General features: G+C 35.0%; 1 protein-coding gene across 1 annotated transcript in view; it reads left to right on the forward strand.

The window, feature by feature from the left end:
• Positions 1–21,441, forward strand: part of ANGPT1 (angiopoietin 1) — a gene marked incomplete at both ends in the record, with an annotated part of 160,010 nt that overhangs the window by 77,041 nt on the left and 61,528 nt on the right. The window contains 2 exons of the mRNA XM_079533382.1: positions 1,950–2,071; positions 12,372–12,604. Of these exons, the coding sequence (XP_079389508.1) occupies positions 1,950–2,071; positions 12,372–12,604 (355 nt within the window). The remainder of the gene's footprint in view (positions 1–1,949; positions 2,072–12,371; positions 12,605–21,441) is intronic.

Consider the following 21,441-nt stretch of genomic DNA (forward strand, 5'->3'; position numbering starts at 1 on the left):
GGTATGAAAGACCTCCTTAGGTGTAGGTGTTGAGAACTCATTTGTTGTTACCTCATCCGACTACATAAGGGAGAATATACGTATACATTGCCCCTATCTCATTTCCATTGACAAATCAGTTCAAGGTAGAAGCACCACCAGTGCTTCTTATTCTGTACCTATAGCTGAAGAATTTAAAGGATGCTCAGGATACCAATTGGTATCTACCTTAGAATCATAGAATCATAGAATCACCAAGGTTGGAAAAGACCTAAGAGATCATCCAGTCCAACCGTTCACCTATTCCCAATAGCTCCCACTAAACCATGTCCCTCAGCACAGCACATGTCCCCTTGCAGCAGTCCTTGATCTGACTTCCAGCCCAGTGGCACATTTCCTACTTTGGCTCTCACAGAAACATGGGAAATGGTAGACTGGCTCCACTAGCAATCAGAAAAGCATGGTGCAGAAGGCTACAGAGCTGAGGCTGCTGTTGGCAATGATGAGACAGACAGACTGTGATGGAGTGCCCATGGCTGGTTGCCAGATCTGCCACAAGCCACTCCCTCAATCTACTGCCTCAGCAGGACAATGGAGAAAGTAAGATGAAAACTTTGATGAAGATAAGGACAGAAAATTGCTCGCTGCTTATCATCATAGGCAAAAATACTCAACTTGAGGAAGAGTATTGTAATGCCAATTAATAATAGTAGGATAGTGAGAACTAAGTAGGCTACTCCACAGATATATGCTCTTCGCAAATCTATCGGTATCTTCCTGTCTCCTTGATCCTTGCTAACCTTTGTAATACATCGGTTCCGACCGGGTCCTTCTAAAACTGTGGTGATGCCTCCTAGAATTTAAGAATATATACATCTCAAACATCAAAATATCTGTATAGAGATCAATTACAATTTTTTTCAACCACTGTTCCCTATTAAAAGGCCAATTCAAGTCATTCTGTGAGTATCAAGAACTTCAAACAAAAAGAAGGCACTGCATATATTAAGGTTGAGAGCCATTTTTTTTCATTTATGATAACATAAATTCCTGTTAGGCATACATGAAAAGATGTTACTATTTAATCCCATCACGAAACTGAAACTTGGCCTTCCAAGATAGGTCTGATAGGTTCCTTTAGAGAGGAGTCATGTTCAGTTCCAGAAGTGATTATACCTCACAGCTGTTGCACGCACACTTACCTACAAAAATATTGATACTTGCTTCTCTAGAATCTATGCAATGAAAAACAGTATATCAGCAAAATCAACCATCATAAATAATTTTATTATTTTCATTCTTGATTTTATTTTCACTTCTGAACTATTATTCAGCATTTATTCTCTTCCATCTGAATGAACATCTTCTTTCAGTCTGACGTACCTAGTAAAATTTGTTTTGTTGATACAGACCATGCTAAGGTGAAAGATAATTGCATAAAGCATTAAGATTACAGCCTTCAGCTTTAAAAAAAAAAAAGGAATGTAACAGGGCAAATGGTGATAACATAAGCAGACACCAGATTTCTGCCAACACTACAAAGGAGAGATCTTGGGGGAAAACTAGAGTTGGAATTCCATTTGCAAAACAGCAGATGCAGTACTTTGGGCTTAAATTCAAGTACATATGTACTCTTCTAGTTTAAGCTTGCTTTATAAGAATGCATATTTGAAGCATATCTTTTGCTCTTTCCACTGAAGTAAAACTTATTGGCAGTCACCTTTCCTTCTTCTGCAAGACCAGTACTATTTATTCTACAACATGCAGGGTTCCAGAGTGTCAGCTGTTACATATCAGTGCAGACTGATTGAGTTCATTTGCTCTAGCTGAGTTTAAATAAAAGGATTTAGAAATGACAGTTATTTCTAATAAATCATCAAATCAGAAGAGAAAGATTTCAATATGTTTACATTGCTATAGCAACACAATTGGGGTATTATAAATGTTAATGTTTTTAATTTATCTTTAAGGTGCTAAATCAAACATCCAGACTTGAAATTCAGCTACTGGAAAATTCACTGTCAACCTACAAGCTAGAAAAACAGCTGCTACAACAGACAAATGAAATCCTGAAAATTCATGAGAAAAACAGGTAAGAAACATTCACTGATGTCTTAAACTTTTTCTCTGTTGATCATAACCTGGTTTGTCCATACGGTACTATAAGTAACTGATGAAATAAATACATTAAGTTGAAACTATAAGTAATATTTATGTAATGGTTGAAAAAGCTAGTGTGAAGTTACACTGTGCTAGCTCCTGTATAATACAGTTGATTTCTACTACTTTTCATTTGCACTGTGTAAAGTAAGTTCATATCTCAATTTGTTTCGTGACAACTCAGTCATATGACCACAACTGAAAGACATAAGGACAATTTGGATGAGTATTTTCAAGCAGACACATAAATTATGAGATCATCAGCTATTTTTACATGCATTAAAAATAGAAAATCTTCAGTAGTTCAACTAAAATAAATGGTTATGATGATCTAACACGTAGAAGAATCTTTCTCTTTGCAGTAATTATAACATTTCATTCTATCTTGCATCTTGGAGCCATGCTTTTTTTATTAAAAAAAAAAAAAAGTTAATTACAAAATTTGGGTTTTATGCTGAAATTCAAGAGTGAAAAAAACAACAGTTCAGCAGCACATAGCTTATGAAGCAGTAAATCTAATGTTGAGAAGAAATTCCAGTGTTGTTCCTTTCTGTACTACAGTTATCTTCTTGAATTCTGCAAATGCCCTAGATTCAGCATTTGCAATGTTGACTTCATACACTAACCTGGACTCTCTTCAGCTCCTCCACTGAAGTACACAGCAACTGAGGCACTGACAGTGCAAGTCAGCTACACAGCAATTCAAGAGGGAACTGATGGCTGAACATGTCTAAAGCTTGAGTTTGGTGGCTTTTTGTGAATATCTAAAACTGTGGCACTTAGCAGTCCAGGATCTTAGAGCAGGGATGCTGGGATGACCTTCATTGGCCACCAGATGTCCATTCAGTTGCACTCTTACTCTCTCTTCTCAACTGAACTAGGAGAATAAATAAGATAAAAAACTTTGTAGGTTCAAATAGATAGGGAGACCAATTATTGTATGGGCAAACAGACTTGACTTGGGGAAGAATTAATTTATTTCCAGTTAATGTTGGTTTGAATGTTAAGGAAAAAAAAAAAAAAAAAAAAAAGATAAAAACAAAAACACTTTTCCTCCATTTCTCCCCTTTGTTCCCAGGATCAGTTTCTCTCCTTCATTTCCAACTCCTCTACCCTGAGCAGCACAGCACAATGGTCAGTAGGTGCTCGGGTCAGGACATCACAGTTTGTCTCTGCTATTCTTTTCTTCTTACCATTTCTCCTGGCTCCTGCTGGGTTCCTTTCCATGGGCAGAAATACTTCAGGACAGGATTGTTTGGCTGTTGGGGTACACCATGGGCTGCAGAGAGACAGCCATCTTCAGCATGGATCTCTCCGCAGGCTGTCTAGAAAGTTCTGTACAGTGCCCGTGCACCTCCTCCCCTGATCTTCACAAGCCACGCTTTCACAGGGTTGTTTGCTTCACATTTTTATCTTTGTCCTCGCTGCCATGGGGACTGGCCATGTCTGACAAGGGGCTGCCCTGTCCTCTAGTCAGAGGAGCCCTGTCAGCCTTCTATTCTGCAGTCCCAAGCCCAAAATGGACTCGGACATGGACCGGGGGAACATGGACAACTCTGTCTGGTAAACTAAGTTTCATATTCCTGTCTCTGTAACAGCTAGGTTTAAGCAGAGTGGACAGAGATTATCAATAGCATGAAACAACAGGGAAAAGGCAAACAACAGGGATCCATATAATAAAGAGAAGTAGAAAATGTCATTGCGAAGAAATATGTTTAGCCAAAAATAATATGATGTAAGCGCTACCAGTTATGAAAACTGGCATTCAGTTGTTATAAAGAAGGGGATTCAATTAATTATTTCCACCAAATGTTTGTTTTGTTTTGTTTTGTTTTTCTGGAGAAACTGGATTACATTCAAAACTCTTGAACTCCATGTATTTCCTTTGGAGGTAGGAGTGGTTAAGTATGGAATTATCTTGTACTCCAGTTCCTCAGAAGTTAAGTAATTCATCTAAATTGTGCTTTTGGGATATTCCTGTAGTTGGTGGAAAGTGTTATCTTGCTGTTGTGCAGGAGGCAAGCTTACACGTTTTACAGACCGATTTCAATTTGAGATTAACCCAAATATTGGCTTTTAAGTATATAAATACTTGTATTTTTATCTGTTGCTATCTGTTTTGCAACAAAAAATTATTCACTGATCCTGATCCAGAGATTGAGTCATTCATGTGATGTCTTGTGTACCCAATAATCTGAAATTATTTGTCTTAGCAATGTGTCAGGGTGTAAAGCCTTCATGTCAGTAAACAAATGAGTTTGACTGAAGTTGACCTTTGACTTGACTGACATTATGATGAAATAGTCTATGTCGTGGCAAAATGGTCTGGCTTGGTATTTAGGAAAAAGAGGTGGAGTAGTATGTTAAAAAGAAACATTTAAGAATCCATTATTTCTCTGATAGGTGTTTGGGTATAAAAGGCAAAATACATGGGTTTTCATCATATCATAAAGCAGGAACTTGGCAAACACTTCTCATGTCTTCCTCCTGTGTCCTTGGGACTGATGAAGCTAGCGAGAGGGTAGCATTATTCTTACATTAAAAAAGGAATCATCATCTTATGTATCATCTATTCATAACAAAGAACTGCATAATCTTAGACTTGTAAGTTCTTGATCATGAAATCATTTATATGCGTGTTGTGTTTACTATGGGATGAATTTTGATGATTTCAGGAGATAATAAGTTAATGAATATAGCAACGATTTTTAGCTTGCTTAACTTTAAACAGTGTTTATTGATTACTCATCAGATGATGTTCAGTAGTAGTTTGCAGTTAAAGTGACTTTATCTATATTATATTTTGAAATCAGTGAACTGAGAAATCTTTTTGTTTTTGTTGTCTACATGGACTGTAAATTGTTGCAAAGGGCCTTTCTTTTGAAGTAGGTGTACACCACAGTGGGAATGAGTGCAGGAACTATTACGATCCAAAATGCAATCAAAACGGTGCACTGGGTGGAGATCATTTCTGTGCTAAATTTTCCTCCATGTAAAATAAAAATACAGATCTTAATCACTTCCAAAGAACTGTATTTTCGATGAAATAAATACAAAGTATTATAGTAGTAATAAGTGATTGTTGATATATTACGGTACTTTGTATATTATCCTTAAATACAATAAATACTGCTTATCAACAGGGGACTGTTTCATGTTTTTTGACTAGACTCTTTTCTTGGCCTTACTCTCCTTACTTCCTGTCTCTGCTGGGAAGAGTGGCCAACTTTTTTATTTTATCCCACTGAAGTGAAAGATATTCCATAGCATAAGTAGAGTCACATTTGCCCCAGTATCTTGTTTCTATTCAATGCTCTCATGCCATAAATAATTTAGTCTTGTGGGTTCCCATCCACTGTAATGTAAATGGTGGTTTCTTGCATTGCCATTTTTAATCCCACAAGGGCTTTTAAAATGCTATTTTAATTTATTCTTGAAAGATTTCCCTGCTTAAGTGCTCTTTTGAGCCTTTTTCTTTTACTTTATTTTTTTTTTTCCATAGTGTACTAGCTGCTTCTAACTTGTGTGCCATTTGTTTCAATATGCAAATATGAAAATAAGTTTCTGTTCGCTTCTGAAATAGAAGAGGAAAATCATAATAGATTCTGGACCACTCCATAGTAAACAGCAGGTATTAAATTTAAACATAAATTCCAACTTGAATTTGCAGAAAATCAAACTACAATAGCATGCAATACAAGAACTGTCATCCTATGAAAGATGTACTTAAAAATGGTGAATTTCCATTTGACTGTGTGAAAGATGAGGAAACACAGTATGTGTGACTTTCTTTTTTTTTTTTTTTTTTTTACAAGCTGTGCATATGCAAGAAGGTAAAGTCAGGTTCATTTTATTCACTTCATTTTTGTGATTTCAGTGGAATTGTCTTATAACTGAAATAAAAAATAGGCTGAGGCTAAATAACCTAGCCTGAAGAACTATGGGGATACTTTTTTATAATCCTTGAGCCAACTAGCACATCTACTTAAGTACAGATAGTTAGCACCTTTAAATTCAGGAAAAAAAAAACTCAGTCACATAAAAGCGTCTGCAGTATCTTAATGAGAAAATACTATTACTGCACTCAAATATAGGCATTTAAGTTCTCCACCTGTTTATCTTCCCATACACTCTTTATAGAAGAAAAACACATATATACAGTTAAGAATTTTTTTGTAATGTGATTTTTTTTCCTTTATTTATTTATTTTTATTTTTTATTTATTGAATAGCTTAACAAAGTAAATGATTTTATACATCTTTCTAATAAGTCTTTTTTAAAGGTTATTTTAATGCAGAAGATGTCCATCTCTAAGATCTGGTCTATATCCCACTCCCACATGTTTAAACTCAGGCATCTGAAAAGAAAGACTTTTTTTTTTTTTTAAAAAAAAAAAAAAAAAAAAAAAAAAGCTTTCTGAAACTGCGATGGTCTGGAATGGATTAGTGAATAAACTATGTACCTTATAAGGCAGATTGTCTAAACCAGACTTCCTTCCTCCCCAGAGAGCTACAAGATTGCTTTCTACATGTTCTCCTTCATCACCTTTCAAACCGACAGCAGTTTTTACTGGAAGTCATTCTCTGACTTCTGTATTGGCCTTCTACCTTGTTCAGCATCCTCACAGGGCTTTTTCTGAATTACCTGAACACAGCACACTTGCATCGAGGCATATCACTGGCTTATATCCTGACAAAGCTAGCATATCATTTGTTGAAAATAGATTCCCAGCCTGATGAATCACAACATGTTGTGCGATTAAAAAAAAAAAACATGGTTACTTTGGAGGAAAACAAAGAGTTTTGTTTATTATTTAAATGTCTTTAAGGTAATAGCTCCAAGGAGCCATTTTCAAATGGATAATATTGATACTTACCCATATAATAACATTTCTTTGTTCTTTTTAACTTCACTGTGTTCCCAATATGCTCAATATTTTCCCCCAGATTGAAAGCTACAATTTAAAAAATATACATACATGTATGCATATGTCTGTGTGTTCATGTATATATAGATATGATGTTTCTAGTGAATAGTGACTTACTTTTTTGTGGTTCCATGACTACTTCATCTGTTTAGGTCTGTAATGTTTTCAGACCTAAAAGAAAATTGTACTGTAAACTTGAAGTAGAAAGGAAGCAGTCATTTCATCATATCTGTGGCGTTTCACATCAAAGAGTGTTGTAAATTATATTCAGTGTTTACAGACTAATCGGTATAAAGACACCCTTCTTTTTAATTTTTGTGAGTTTTTATGTCAATAACAGTCATTAATGAAAGCTAGTAGAAATATTTTCAACTCTGTTTTCATAACGTGTCTCGAAAAATGGATAAAACTTGTTAAGAACTCAACCAAGTTCTTTCGTCATTCTATTTGAGTATTAGAGGTTTTTTTATTCTTTCTTTCTTATTTCCATATTACAGTGCTCTGACAACCTTTTAAAAATCCTAAATGTATTATGTATGTCTTTCAACCTGTTTAAAGATTTCTTGATGAGGTTTCTAGGACTTTTTATTATTTAAATGTGCTATAATATATATTAATTTAATAATATACGAAGAAATCTGTCCCTGTTGGAGTCAAAGTCCCTAAGAGCAGCTTTTCTCATGCTGCATAGAATTTTTTTCCTTTTGGAACATGCTAGTGCAGAAGTCTCAAGTTTATTTAAATTTTTGCTTTTGTTCATCAGAGATTTTAATAAGTTTCTCATTGATTCTTAGTAAAACCAAATTAACTGCAGTTGTTATGGATTTCTCCTAGGAATATAGGGAGTGGTCCTATCCTGAGAACTTACTCTTATCTGTGGTATACTTGTGGCTATGGAAAGATCATTGCATAAATGCGTATGCATTCCTTAAAATAGCTTAGTTTTGCAATTTATAATAACAAGAATTTTAATCTACATAGAAAACTGTAAAGAAACCAAGTGTCTTGACAATCCCTTCTTTCCACCACATGCTCTCAAAACACCACTCATAAATATTAGGATATATTATTCCTAAAGCTGTAAAACATCTGTTTGCTGTCTGTCTCTGTACATGCTAAATGGAAAGCTCTAAACGTTGTCAGCTTCCTCCTTCTTGCTTGACACGTCCACTGTTATTTCAAATAAGACTGCCATCTCCATAGGTTTGCTGCGTTCTTAGGGCTATGGTAGGAAACAAATAATACATATTGTGACTGTCAAAGTCTATCTTTTAAATGAAATCATTAAGATATGGAAATCATTTAAATTTGGACGTGGACAAGAGTTAAGGAGATGCCATGTACTGAGACATGGACAAAGATAAATGGAACTGTTTTTATTTTTACCTACTGTTTAACTGTACTGTCATATGGATATGGCTTTTTTTTTCACATTTTCTGAATGCTTTCCACAGATTGTAAGAATCATAGAATATCCTGAGTTTGAAGGGTCCTGTGGTAATCATAAATCCATCTCTGACTCCACAAAAGGCAACCTAAAAATTTAACCATGTACATAAAAGCATGATCTATACAGTTCTTAACAGACTCAAATGCGACAGCTTCTCTGGAGAGCCTGATCCAGGCTGATCCACTTTCTCAATAGAGATTTTTTCTAATATACAATCTGAACTTCCCCTGATGCAGCTTTCAGACCTAATGCTCTGCTGTCTGTCACCAGAGAAAAGAAATCAGCACCTCCTTCTCCTGTCCTTCATGAAGAAGTAATGAAACCAACCCCTAGTCGCTTCTAAGTTCAAATGACCAAGTATCCTCAAGCACTTCTACGTCATGCCCTCTAGACCTTTTGCCATTGCTCTTGCCCAAAGCTAGACACATATAATAGTTTTGTCCCTTACGCTGTGGAGCCCCAGTGTGCGCAGAACACAGCATTTAAGACGAAGCTAAACCAACACTAAATATAGTGGGACGATCACTTTTTTTTGACAGGTTAGCTATACAGTAGTTAATGCATTTAATTCAGTTGGGCTCTTTTGGCTGGCAGGGTGAAATGTTGACTTATAATGAGGTTATCATCAGTCAAAACCTCCAAATCCCTCTGCAGCAGTACAGCCACTTGTCCCCCAGTCTAAACATATATCTCAGATTACACCATCCCAAAAGCATAATCCACTATTACATTTCTTATTACATTTTATATGATTGGTTATTGTCTAATGTTCTACCAAGATCTCTCTCAAGGCAATCATTTAATTTAATGCCATACACAGACTTACTTAGTGTGCACTTAGCTTCTTTGTCTAGGTCACTGATAAAAAATTTCAAGAGAAATGTCCCTAAAATTGAGCCCTGGGGAGCAATGCCACCAGCCTCATGCTGTCCCACTTACTACAATGCTTTGAGTCCTACCATTCAGTCAGTTGTTTACCAATGATACTACGTATGTATCCATTTACATGCTGGGCATTTTGTCCAGAAGGATACTGTGAAAGACAGTATCAAAGTCTTTGTTCAAATCTATAGAAATCCCTCATCCACTATCTTCTCTTTGTTCATTAAGTGGGTAACCTTGTCATAAAAGTATATTAAATAAGATGTTAGAGTGGGAGGTAGCCATATCTAGCACCTATTCAAACACAGACTGTGCCCAGGGACTGCTTTGTGATCCAATCTATAGTACACTAGTGTAACTCACAGTCTATCAGAAAAATTAAAATCTAGAGTCAAAAGGAGCAATTTAATAATTTTTGTGAAAATATGGAAAAACTAATAAATTTTGCATATAAATTTTGCAATTTTATCGAATAGTGATTTATGACTAACAACAGCTTTGTCATCATAAAATTTTCAAACATGTCAAACTTCCTTGGTTAGTCTGAGCATAACAAAGCTCAAAGACTTTCACAGACGTCCTCCAAAAATCCAAGTATTGTATTTAACATTAGAGTTCACATGATGAAAAAAAAATCCATGGGTATGATAAGATGTGACAATAATTGAACATCTTTGGTTTTGAAATCCATGCATTTTTCATATTGGAACTTTCTATTATCAAATTCCAGTGCAGAAATTCTTGTTCTGCTTTTGTTACCAACTAATGAGGCTTTAAGAATGAAATATAATGTTCACCCTTGCTTTTGGGAATGAAGCTGAAAAAGTGTTTTCCCTCCCCCTCCTTTCATTTCTTCCTCGTCACTCAGATCCCTGTGATTTTCACAGAACTAGATATGTTGATCTTGCAAAGTATATTTTCTTCAATATCTCTGTGAGTCCCACATTCATACATTTCAGAAAGAGATTTGCTGTTTGATTTTCTTTATTTAGTGAGGAAAAAAAAAAAGAAAAAAAAAAAACTTTTATATTACTCCAGCTTGTACAGCAAATCCAGGACCTGAATTTAATCCTTGCATTGTTATCATTTGTAACAGCTTATATTAAGGCTCTGTGATATCTAGCAGAAACAACTCCATATGGATTTTATTATATTCTTCAGTTAGGTTAAATGACCTGAAATTATGCAGGCATTTTGCCACTGATCTATTACCCAGAAGTAAAAACAAAGGTGGGGGAAGAGTGCAAATAAATAAAATCTAGAACTGTCATGGACAGGAAGCAGTTTTTTGGGAAGTTTGTAACAACCAGTTGGTTTTGAGCATGAGAAACACCTCTTTTGGCATTTACAGTAGAATTACCAAACAGAAGAAAGTAGCAGAGAAGACAAATTTATTTATTTATCTAATATTAATAAAATCTTTCTCTTAAGCTCCCAGTTGTGGTATTTTACCATTGATGGGCAACTAACAACTACCACACATTCTCGTGGTACATACTACAGGCTTTCTCTTCATTTTATATTAATAACAGACTAGAGTGGTGAGAAAGTAAAAGCAAACTAAAAAATCTTCCCACTGCAATCACCATCTTCTGCTTCCTCCCTTTGAGCAGTGTAGGGAAATGGAATGTGAGCTGTGGTTGGTGCATAATGCTCTGTCATCTGCCCCTCCTACATGACCACTCTCTTCTCCTGCTCCACTATGGAGTCCCTCACGAGATGCCTTTCTTTCTGAACTGATCCCACAGTGGCTTCCCACAGGCTGCAGCTCTTCAAGAAATGCTGCAGTATGGGAACATACCACGTGGTTCATTTGTTGGGACTGCCCTGCTCCTGCACAGGTCCCTACAAGTGGCAGGTTCCTCATCCCTTCTGACCCATTTGGGGCCTTTCTCCATGTCTGCGGCTTTGGCCCCGGGCTGCTCCTGCAGGAGCCCTCCATAGGCTGCAGCTCTTCAGGCCACACTTACTGTTGCACTGTGGCCTTCTCCATGGCTGCAGGTGGAGATCTGCTCTGTGTGATGCCCAGGTGCTTCAGAGAAACAAAATGCTCTACCACAAGCCTCTCCTGGACTGTGGGAGCTTCTTCACTGTGTCTGGAGCACGTCCTGCCTTTCTGCCCTGACTCTGGGGACTGCTGTTTCTCCCAGATGTTCTCAGTCTTCTCAGTTACTTTTGTGCCTTATCCACTCTCCCAGAGGCACAACCAGTGTTGCTCACTGGCTCACCTCTGGACAGAGGTAGGTTCCTTTTGGAGTTAGCTGGGACAGCTCCTGGACTCTTGAGCCTTTCCCATCCCTCGCTATTGAAACTCTGTCATGCTAACCCAGTGCATCACCACAGAATCAAAACAAGGGCTTGAAAAAACTTCTTGTTCACTGTTGACAGGTGTTAGCTGTGAAATGTGGAAGCAGATAGCACTCAACTGATACATAATTCTATTCTTGGCTTCACAGAGAACATCAAATGTTTTTTTTATTGTGAGTTCCACATCCTTTGATAGCTGCTAGTACTTACCTACTTCCATTCCGTCATAAAACCCTTCACAAAGATTTAGTTTACTCTTTTTATCTCTCATCAAATTCAACTACCCATACTAGTAATGACATTTTCTTCAAGGCCCTTCACTTCTCCTTTTGCCTACATAAGAATTTTCTGCTTGAACCCCTATAATAAAAAATTGTTACAGTCTGTATGTTTATACACTCAGATGGTTATAATAACTAGACATGTATTTCCATGATCTTTATTTTTAAGCACTGTATTAAAGCAAACAATTACAAGATTGAATGCTAGAGATCAATCGTATTTATCTACTTGATGGAGAATGTTTTGCTGAATTAACAGTTATGAAATTTCAGAATAAATAATTAATGTATTGAATTCTAGAGTGAAAATAAAGTAGCTTTACTTTCTGTGTTGTGAAAAATGTTATCATGAAATAATATCTGCTGATGTTTTATTTTATTTTAGTTTACTTGAGCACAAAATTTTAGAAATGGAAGAAAGACATAAAGAAGAGATGGACACTTTGAAAGAGGAAAAAGAGAATCTACAGAGTTTGGTCACTCGGCAAAGCTATATAATCCAGGAACTAGAGAAGCAATTAAACAAGGCAACAACTAATAACAGTGTCCTGCAGAAGCAGCAGCTTGAATTGATGGATACAGTTCATACTCTAATTACCCTGTGTTCTAAGGAAGGAGGTAAGAAAGCAGAGTTATAAAACATTACATATACTAGGAAATTTCTCTCTTAAATGCTACATTTTTTTTTTTTTTTTTTTTTTAAATATAACTCAGTGAGCTTATTCCAAGCAAGAGAAGAACATGGAGGTATCTAAGAGATGTGTAGATGTGGTGCTTAAGGACAGAGTTTAGTGGTGGAGTTAGCAGAGTAATGTTATGATTGAACTTGATGATTTTGTGGGTCTTTTCAAACCAAAATAACTCACATGATTCCACGATTATAATCAAGAACAAAAGACCAGATAAGAACCCACCAATCAAATAGTGTTTAGACAGTTCTGAGGTCAACCCTTTTGTCAACAGTCATATTTTATTATTTAAATATCATATCGAGTTATTATACCATAACTTTAGCTGCTGTAAGACAAAATTTCATTGACTTCACATTATCAATACGGTTTTGTTCCTTTGATCATCTGCCTCCTGCTTTGACCAAATGCATTGACTGATGGCTACTTTATGAGTGTCAACTCTCAAGTTGCTTTACAGTTACTGGAGAGAAAATAAAGGAAAGTAAATCAGAATTCCTTACACATAAAAGTGTTTTAAAGTTGATGAATTCAGTTGTAGGCACTTAAGATGCACTAGCCATCCAAAAGAAGTTTTTCCTCTGAACAAGTTTTTGTTTACAGTAAAGGATTGTATTTTTTGTTTGTTTGTTTTTCTAGATCTAGTTTATTTCTGAGTACATAAAACACATTATGAACATAAAAGAAAAAAATGACATCTTTTGAAAGGAAGGAATGACTAACCATCTAGGACAGTTCTCAAGTTTGATTATGTTAGTAAACACATTTCTTCTAGGCATTGAAAAAGAAATTGAGGTGGGATTTTAGTTTTCTAGTGTTAAAAAAATTACAGACATTCCTTCCATCAGGACCATCCAAGACTGATGGCAGAAAGAAACCAATGTTTCTTGAAGATCACTGTGAGGGATGAAAATGAGACACTGGAAAGAACACATGAATAACTATGAAAAATTGGGCAAGGTTATATAGGATAGAGGGAATAAGAGATGTAAGGGAGAATGTAACAGCAAAGGTCATATGCTAAGATTAACAACTAAAAGGGGGTAAACAGTTGTGCCCGATATGCCAAGTAGTGGGTTAAAACTACTACTGGGGAAAGAAAGTTGAGAAAAGGAACATCAAAGAAACCTCTTTGTTGACAAAGAGGTGGTGAAACCTTTTCTGAGAAAAGATACAGGGTAAACACAGAGTAACTGTAGATGCACAAGTTCTGCTAGTTATTCAGTGAGTGTGGAAGTGTTAAAGAAAGGTTTATGTGAGGTTAAGTACCAGCACTCCAAGGTCCCCAGCTCGTTTCCTCTTGTTAATTCTAGAGCTCTAATTACTATAAATAATTTTTAAAAATTAAAAAAAATAATTCACCTGCATTGTTACTCAGTGTTTGGTTTAATAGGCAGAAAAACATATCATTCATGATGTTCAGCTCAAGGCAGTGTGGGTTTTCTCTCTGTTGCATATTCCCATGCAACTTGTGTGGCTTAAATCTGAATAGTTCCAGTGGCGAGGATTACATCTCATCCTTTGGAAGTGTTTCCTGCTTGGACCCATGTTGATAGACTACTTTTTTTTTTTCCTCCTCATATTTATTCTAAGTGTTCCCTTCTGCTTATTCTGTTAGACAGTTCCCCAGCATTTTGAAGTAAATAACATCCTTCATAGTAGGCTGTTCTCATATCACTAAAGAAAAACTGTGATGCAATGCAATTCATTTATCACGTTTTGCAATCTTTTGGCAAAGAAACCTGGCAAAGTTGTGCTCAGGGTTTTCTAATAGAGCTCAGGAGTATTTTAAAATTAATATCAATATGAAATATATATTTTCATATGGAACTTTACTACAAATTCTCTTTAAGATTAGAAAAAGAGTTTCAAAGTATTCCAAATTAGGTTCAAAGAAAAAACAAAACAAAACACATTTTTTCTAAGATTAGTTTCCTCAGATGCTTCTTATAAAGACTTTGAATGAGGATTTCAGAAGTGGAAGTTTTAAGCTGGGCTCCTGGATCCAAATTCAGACATCTGAAAACCTGAATTTTCAGCAGTTTTTTTTTTTTTTTTACAGCTGAGGAAATGTGGAAGTAAAAGGTGTTCAGCATGGCTAAATGCAGAAATATAATCCTGATTGGTTAACTCTCACTCTCAGTTTTGGACATTATTAATTTTTTTGTGTGTGTCACCATGGTAAGAATATTCTTTGGATGCTTTTTTGAGAAAATTTTCAAAGAAATAATTGCAGAAAAGTTTCCACTAACTATCTGAGTTGAGCTGATTAATGTATTTGGTAAGCATATACACAGCTGAAAAGAAGCCAGACATCTTAAGTTAAAATAATATCCTGGAGTATGAGACTATTCCAATGAAGGCAGAAAACTAAATCATTATAGTAAAAATTGCTACCAGATTCAGTCTATGCAAATATATGTTGAAAATAGAAGAGTACATGTGCTGGGAAATACAATTAAGGCTACTCACAGTTCTCACCAAAAATATGAAATTTACTCTTTCAGAAGTCTTTATGTGTGCACTTATGCTTAACACATAAAATATGTCATAAGAGGTGTTTATTGGGAGGTAGAGAATATCGAAATGTGAAACATACATCAGTGATACCTCTCCTGTCTTATACTGTTAAATATTGGTCATCTAATTTCATAAGGCATATAGCAGAAATGGAAATGATCCAGAACAGAATAGCATAAGGGAAATAATTGCAGACCTGCAACGATTTCCATATGAGGAGAGAAAGCTGTAAAATACAGAAAAAAGTATGTACGATGTACTGCTATGTAAAATCACCAACTCTGGAGAGAAGAGGGAGAGCTAGTAACAGATATCTTTCATTGACAAAAGATAATATTTAGTTATACGAAGTTCTGATTGATAGATATCATTGAGTCTAATAAAGATTTTTGAATTATTATAAAGATGAAGAGCTATCAAAAGACAGGCTCCCTTAAAAACTTCAAGTTTTTTACTTTTGGTACTCATCTTTGAAAGGAAGTGTGACCTAAGCAAGGCATCAAGTCTAAGAGGCAAGATTGTTACAGATGAGTAACTTCCCAGGAATGAAAACAGGAGATGAGAGGAATTGAAAAATGTGGCTAAAACTTCAGTATTTTGAGAATGTCTTTAAGTACCTTTTTCAGATTTCCCACCATAAATTAAAAGTGTACAACTGTGTATTTTACAAACTCTTGCCAGTCTCAAGAAATCTAAAAACGATAAAGTGATAAAAACAAAGAAGTGTCACATATGGCAAGATGATCTCCTTCGCTCATTTCATAATACTCAGGCTTTCCAATCTGTGAAATAAAGTTAGGAATTAAAAAAAGATATTTTAAGTAAAATTACTGTTGAATGACTTTATTTGAAACCAACCATTGTGGGTTTTTTTTTGTTATAAAACATGAGATAAATTGATTCCAGTAATGACATAATGACACTATTTTTAGATTAGTTTAAGTAAGTTAGAAGACTTTCAGAAGACTGCCTATTAGTAGTCTGTGAGGAAATTAGTGGCTAGTGTGAAGATATAGCACTGAGCAGAAACTGCTTTTGTTTAATTTTACACTCTGAGAAGGTTAACTAACATAGTCCCTAATACTGGATGACAATCCTACAGTATGATCTGCTTTGGTGCTTCAACCATGGCTAGATAAATGTTGTGCGTATTTCTGAAGAACTTAAAGGGGAATGAGGAAGAAAGAAAAAAAAGTAAAAAAGAGGATAATTTTTAAAAATACAGATGGATTACAGGATAAAGTCCAAATCCCACTTTCAGTGCTGGTTTTGTAGAAGGCTAGTTTTGAGATGGGGGCCACCTGTTCAGCACAAATTATTTGTGAGTTTCATTTCCAAAATACCACCCACCTCTCTCTGACAGTGAGTAATTCTAGGATTTCAGATGCATATAATCCATAAAAACAGAAAATCTGAAAGGTCCCGAAGATTGCAAAAAGTCAAATAAATGCAGGATACTGCATTTGTGTATGGGAACACACAAGTCTCCATTTTTGGCCTGTGTCTATGGCTTGTTTATATATAGTTTTAGGCTAAAGAATCTTGGAAAGGGCTATCAATTTTCTAAATTAGAATTTCTAAAAAAGCAGTGCTTTCAGGCACTAACTAACCTCATTGAAATGACTGTTCAGTATTGTGGAAATTTAAAGAAACTTTCTAGAAATCAAGTAATCTCCATACTTAAATCTAAAAAAAAAAAAAAAGACAAATGCCTGTAAATTTTACTTTTCTGCAACAGAAAAATAGAGAAATAGAAATGTTGAGCTGAAGGCTTAATTAATCCTTGTAGAGGTACTGCACCGCTATCTGCAAAGCTGTAGAAGTCCTTCACTTATAGAAGATAACAAAGAATTGGATACAGATCATTGAGTTGTTTGCAAAGGTTGTCAAAGATTTTGTGATTCTCATTTTCTTAAAACTACTCATTCCTCACACTACTTTGAAGATTATTCTGAGGATGGATAAAGCATTTTAGTCTTATGTGTATGAATGGAAAAACATGTAGCCTTGGCTTATCAGTCACCTTCTGTTTCTGTCCATGTTCAGATTTCACAATTCTCTGGATGAAAATATCATGTTTGATATTGTGTGTTCTAAAATTTTAGTAAGTCCATCTAAATTTCTGTTTCTCCCACTATCAACTGGTATTATGAGTATTTCAGAATATGAAAAGCATGAAAATTCTGTTGATTTAGGCACGTTACTGTTACGGTCAACCAATAAACATGTAAGACAGTAAAAGGTATGCGAGATACTTACTAAGCTTCCAGATCAGAAAAAAAATACTTTTCAAATGGATTTTTAGTGTTGACTGGAAAAAACTGCAAGGAATGCACTGCAAATTGTGTTAAATAATAAATAATATCTTCCTCATAGAAGTATATCCAAGTTGAAACTAAGTAATTCAGAAATTGCATTAGTCCGGTGGGATATTATATTTAAAGCCAAAGGTCACAAAATGTGCTCAGTCTGAAGTCTCATCTACTTTAAAATACTTTCTTCTTTTTCTTTTTTTCTCCAGTAGAAGAAAATTGACCTAGTGTACCTATCATGTTAACACTGATTTGCATAACTTCATAAGTTCTCCTACCCACAGCATAAGGGAATTTAAAATTTCAGCATGGAAATACATTTATATTTAACATTTATTGTCCTTTTCTAGTTTCTTTCTTTTTGTTTTTTTTTGGGTTTTTTTGTTTGTTTTTTTTTTTTTGTTTTGTTTTTTTTTTGTTTTTAATGTATATTGTCTGTCAGACTGTATATTAGCATACCTTATTAAAATGTTTGGTCCAAATTCATGCACTTAAGATTAATGGAAATGTAAAAAAACCTATTGTCATGAATGTCTGTTTTTGTGACCTCCTAGTAGGGGAGAAATAAAGCATTAGCTTCCTCTTGAATGCTGATGAGAAGCTAAGCTTAATTCTCAAAATAATACACACATATGCCAGGAATTTACCTCCCCAGAAGTGCCTATTGAGTTTGTGAAGTAAATAATTTCGTTAGGTCTGACATTTCTGCAAAGGTTCAAATCTCTAGACTTCTGAATAGATTTCATATTTTAGAAAATGCTGCATGGAAAATTTTATTCTATTGGAATACTTACTTTTAAAAGGCATAGTAGTTTATTTACTCAAAGCATTAACCTTAAGTATTCTATTTTGTAGGACACAATTTTATCATGTTAAAATTTATACTGAAATATACAGATTGAGGATAGAATAAGAACTTCAAAGAGATGACCTGGAGGTTGCAGACACAGGGGAAACTCCATTGGCACTAACAAAATTACCCCAGCAGAGAAGCTGGCCTATTTCATTAGCAAGACTTCAAAGACAGCTTCTATAATACAAGTCAGTTTTTAAAAAGAAAAAGAGAATTAGAAAAGATTCATCAGAATGCCAACATAGATTAAAAGATTCAGGTGTTCCTAAAGATAATTTTAGGTCTCACTATTTCAATTGTGTTCAGCAACATAAATTTTTGTATTGTACTTATGCAGAGTAGATACGGTTACTGGTTTTATGTGCACAGCAAAAATGATATTGGTATTCATCTCAGATATAGTCTGTGGTAACCATTTCACTAGAAATCTCTTTTAACTCCTTAACGCTTGTCTCCTTTTTGTACTTCATCCCTAACTTTGTTAAGGATTTTTTTTAACATGATATAGTGTAACTCATGAGGCAGGAGCCTTGTATGGCATACCAGTCACTTCATTTTTCTTCTGAAGCATGGAAGCAATCAGAACAAGATTTTTTGATAATTTAAGAAGTTTATGACCAACTTTGGCTGCAAGCTGTAGATCTGAAGTGGATAAAGAGTGTGCCTTGATCCACACATTTTAAGTATGGTTAAAAGAAAGAAATACATGAATAAACTGATAGGTTTTTTTCTCTTTCTTTTGTAGCTGGAATTGGATAACCCTAACACAAATAACAAAACATGACACTTTATTTATAAATTCTAAATATTTTTATTATTTTTTTCCTACTATTGATTAAGAATAAAATAAAAATGCAATTAAATTGACTTGGCAAAGCTAGAGCAGCCTGATCTTTGAATAAAACCTGTTTTAATGCACTGAAGCCATTTGTGTTCCACACTTCCTTATTCTGCCATTATGCACTACAGAGATAATGAAAAGTGTCAAAGCTAAGGACGGCAACGTGTTTGTACAATGATATAGAAAAAAAAATCATTAGTGTGAGGGTGATCAATTACTGGAACAGACTTTCCAGCAAGGCAATTGATGCCCCATTCCAGTCACAGTTCAAGATACATTTGGACGTTATTCTCATTGAGGTTAACCTTAAAGTGATCAGGCAGTTGGACCTGATTATCTTTGAAGGTCCCTTCCGACTGACCTATTCTACGCTATTGCAGAAGATTGCTGTGAAAAAAGATCACATTTTTCCACCCGTGATTCACAAACCTCAGTATTATAAGCCTATTCCACTTATTTAGAATAACTATCTATATCTGTATTTTGAAATCTTGAAATCTAGGGATAAAAAAATGGAATTTTAATTCACTGAGTGCCATGGAAAGTACTCCTTTTCTTCCTTGTCTTCTATGTGCAGAACCACCAAGATGAAAGAGGCTGCAGTGCTTCAGTTGTATTTGTGCAGTTGTGTAGGAAACACCTGCACATCAACACCAGTATTGTTTTGTTCTTCACAGGTTTATTTGTTCATGTGCTACAGACTTTCTGTTACCTTTGGAAAGTTTTTATGGTCACACACATTTTTGCAGAGATGCTCAGATAGTTTACGAGCTTTCAGGAGTCAATTTTGCCTGACTCACCTACCATTTAGGGGGCAGATGTAGAAGCCTGTCTACACTTCCTTTAGATTCATCAAAGAAGCTTTTGTTTAATGAGTTGTCTTAGGATGAGGAGAATTGTGCCTGAAAGTGCCTTTTTCTCTCAATTATTGATAAGGGGTGAAAAGAATAGTGCCGCTGTTTATATGATCAGTATCTACAGTGGGAAAGCATAATTTTATAAGTGCTGTTTTCTGAAAGTAAAGAAATAATGATATTAATACCAAATAATAATATTTTAAAAATAAATATATATACCTTGTTCAGTCAAGGACAACTTCATTTGTAAGTTACATTGTACAATAAAATGCAACTAAATTTTTTAATTATGATCAAGTCAGACCATGTTTTAATAGAGATACCATACTTAAATAAGTTAATTGACGTGTACATTATTTGATATATCTTTCAGTGGGAAAAATATTAGAGCTCTCCAAAACAGAATTGGGGATTCCTGTATTTTATCCCTATTGAGTTACTGATGATGACAGCAAATTAATATTTGTTAATACTGAGGAATGAACAATTTGAGTGGATATTTTTATACTTCAGTTCTTGGTTATTAATATTGAAATCAATTGCCATCTCTCATTCCTACAGTATGTCTCAGTGCCAAATCCCTCTTCACTTTGCTTTATGAAAATGGTATTATTCAGTTCCAGCGAAGATATTAGAGGGGATATCAGCCATGTATAAACCAGCCAACAACACTGCTAGTGTCACCCAAATGGCTTGTTAATGAAGTTTTTTTTTTATATGCATGATTCAACTGGAAACACTAAATGCACATTAGGGTTTCTGTGTGGAAAAATATAAATCAATTAAAGAAATATGGACTCTGGAGATATTAAACAAAGCCAGTGGCTTAATCTCTCTTTTAGCATTTTGTGAAAGACTTCTTTAGTTCTCATCTCTCCATGAATAGCTGGTTACTCACAAAACTGCTGTCTCAAGCAGAAACTATTAAGGAACTATATTACAGCTGGATAATTAAGTGTCTTTATCTCATTGTAAACAGGCCATAAGGCATTCTATTTCAGCTCACTAATGAGGACCACTTTATGGTATTTCTAAGTGATGTCTTTCAAATGCGCAGTGAATCGAAGTATTATTGTTATTACCAGTCACTAAGGCCAGATTTATTGGGAAACAAACTTGATAACTGTTGGTAATTTATTAGGTAGTAAATAATTATGCCCTGGAGAGGGTGAAAGCTCACTAAGTTAACATCATTTTCCAAGACCTAATCAATTCCTGCAGCACTACAGGAGAGGAATTCTGCTTTAAATGATTTATTTAATAAGTAGTTGGATAGCTTCAATACTCCTGCTATGCCATTGTTTGCTTTTCTTACTTTACACTCTTCGTGGGGAGGAAAAAAAGAGAAATGTAATATTCTGTTAGCTGCTAAAACTTTTCTGT

The sequence above is a fragment of the Tetrao urogallus genome (genome assembly GCF_951394365.1).
Source record: "Tetrao urogallus genome assembly, chromosome: 3".
In the NCBI taxonomy this organism is placed as follows: domain Eukaryota; kingdom Metazoa; phylum Chordata; class Aves; order Galliformes; family Phasianidae; genus Tetrao; species Tetrao urogallus.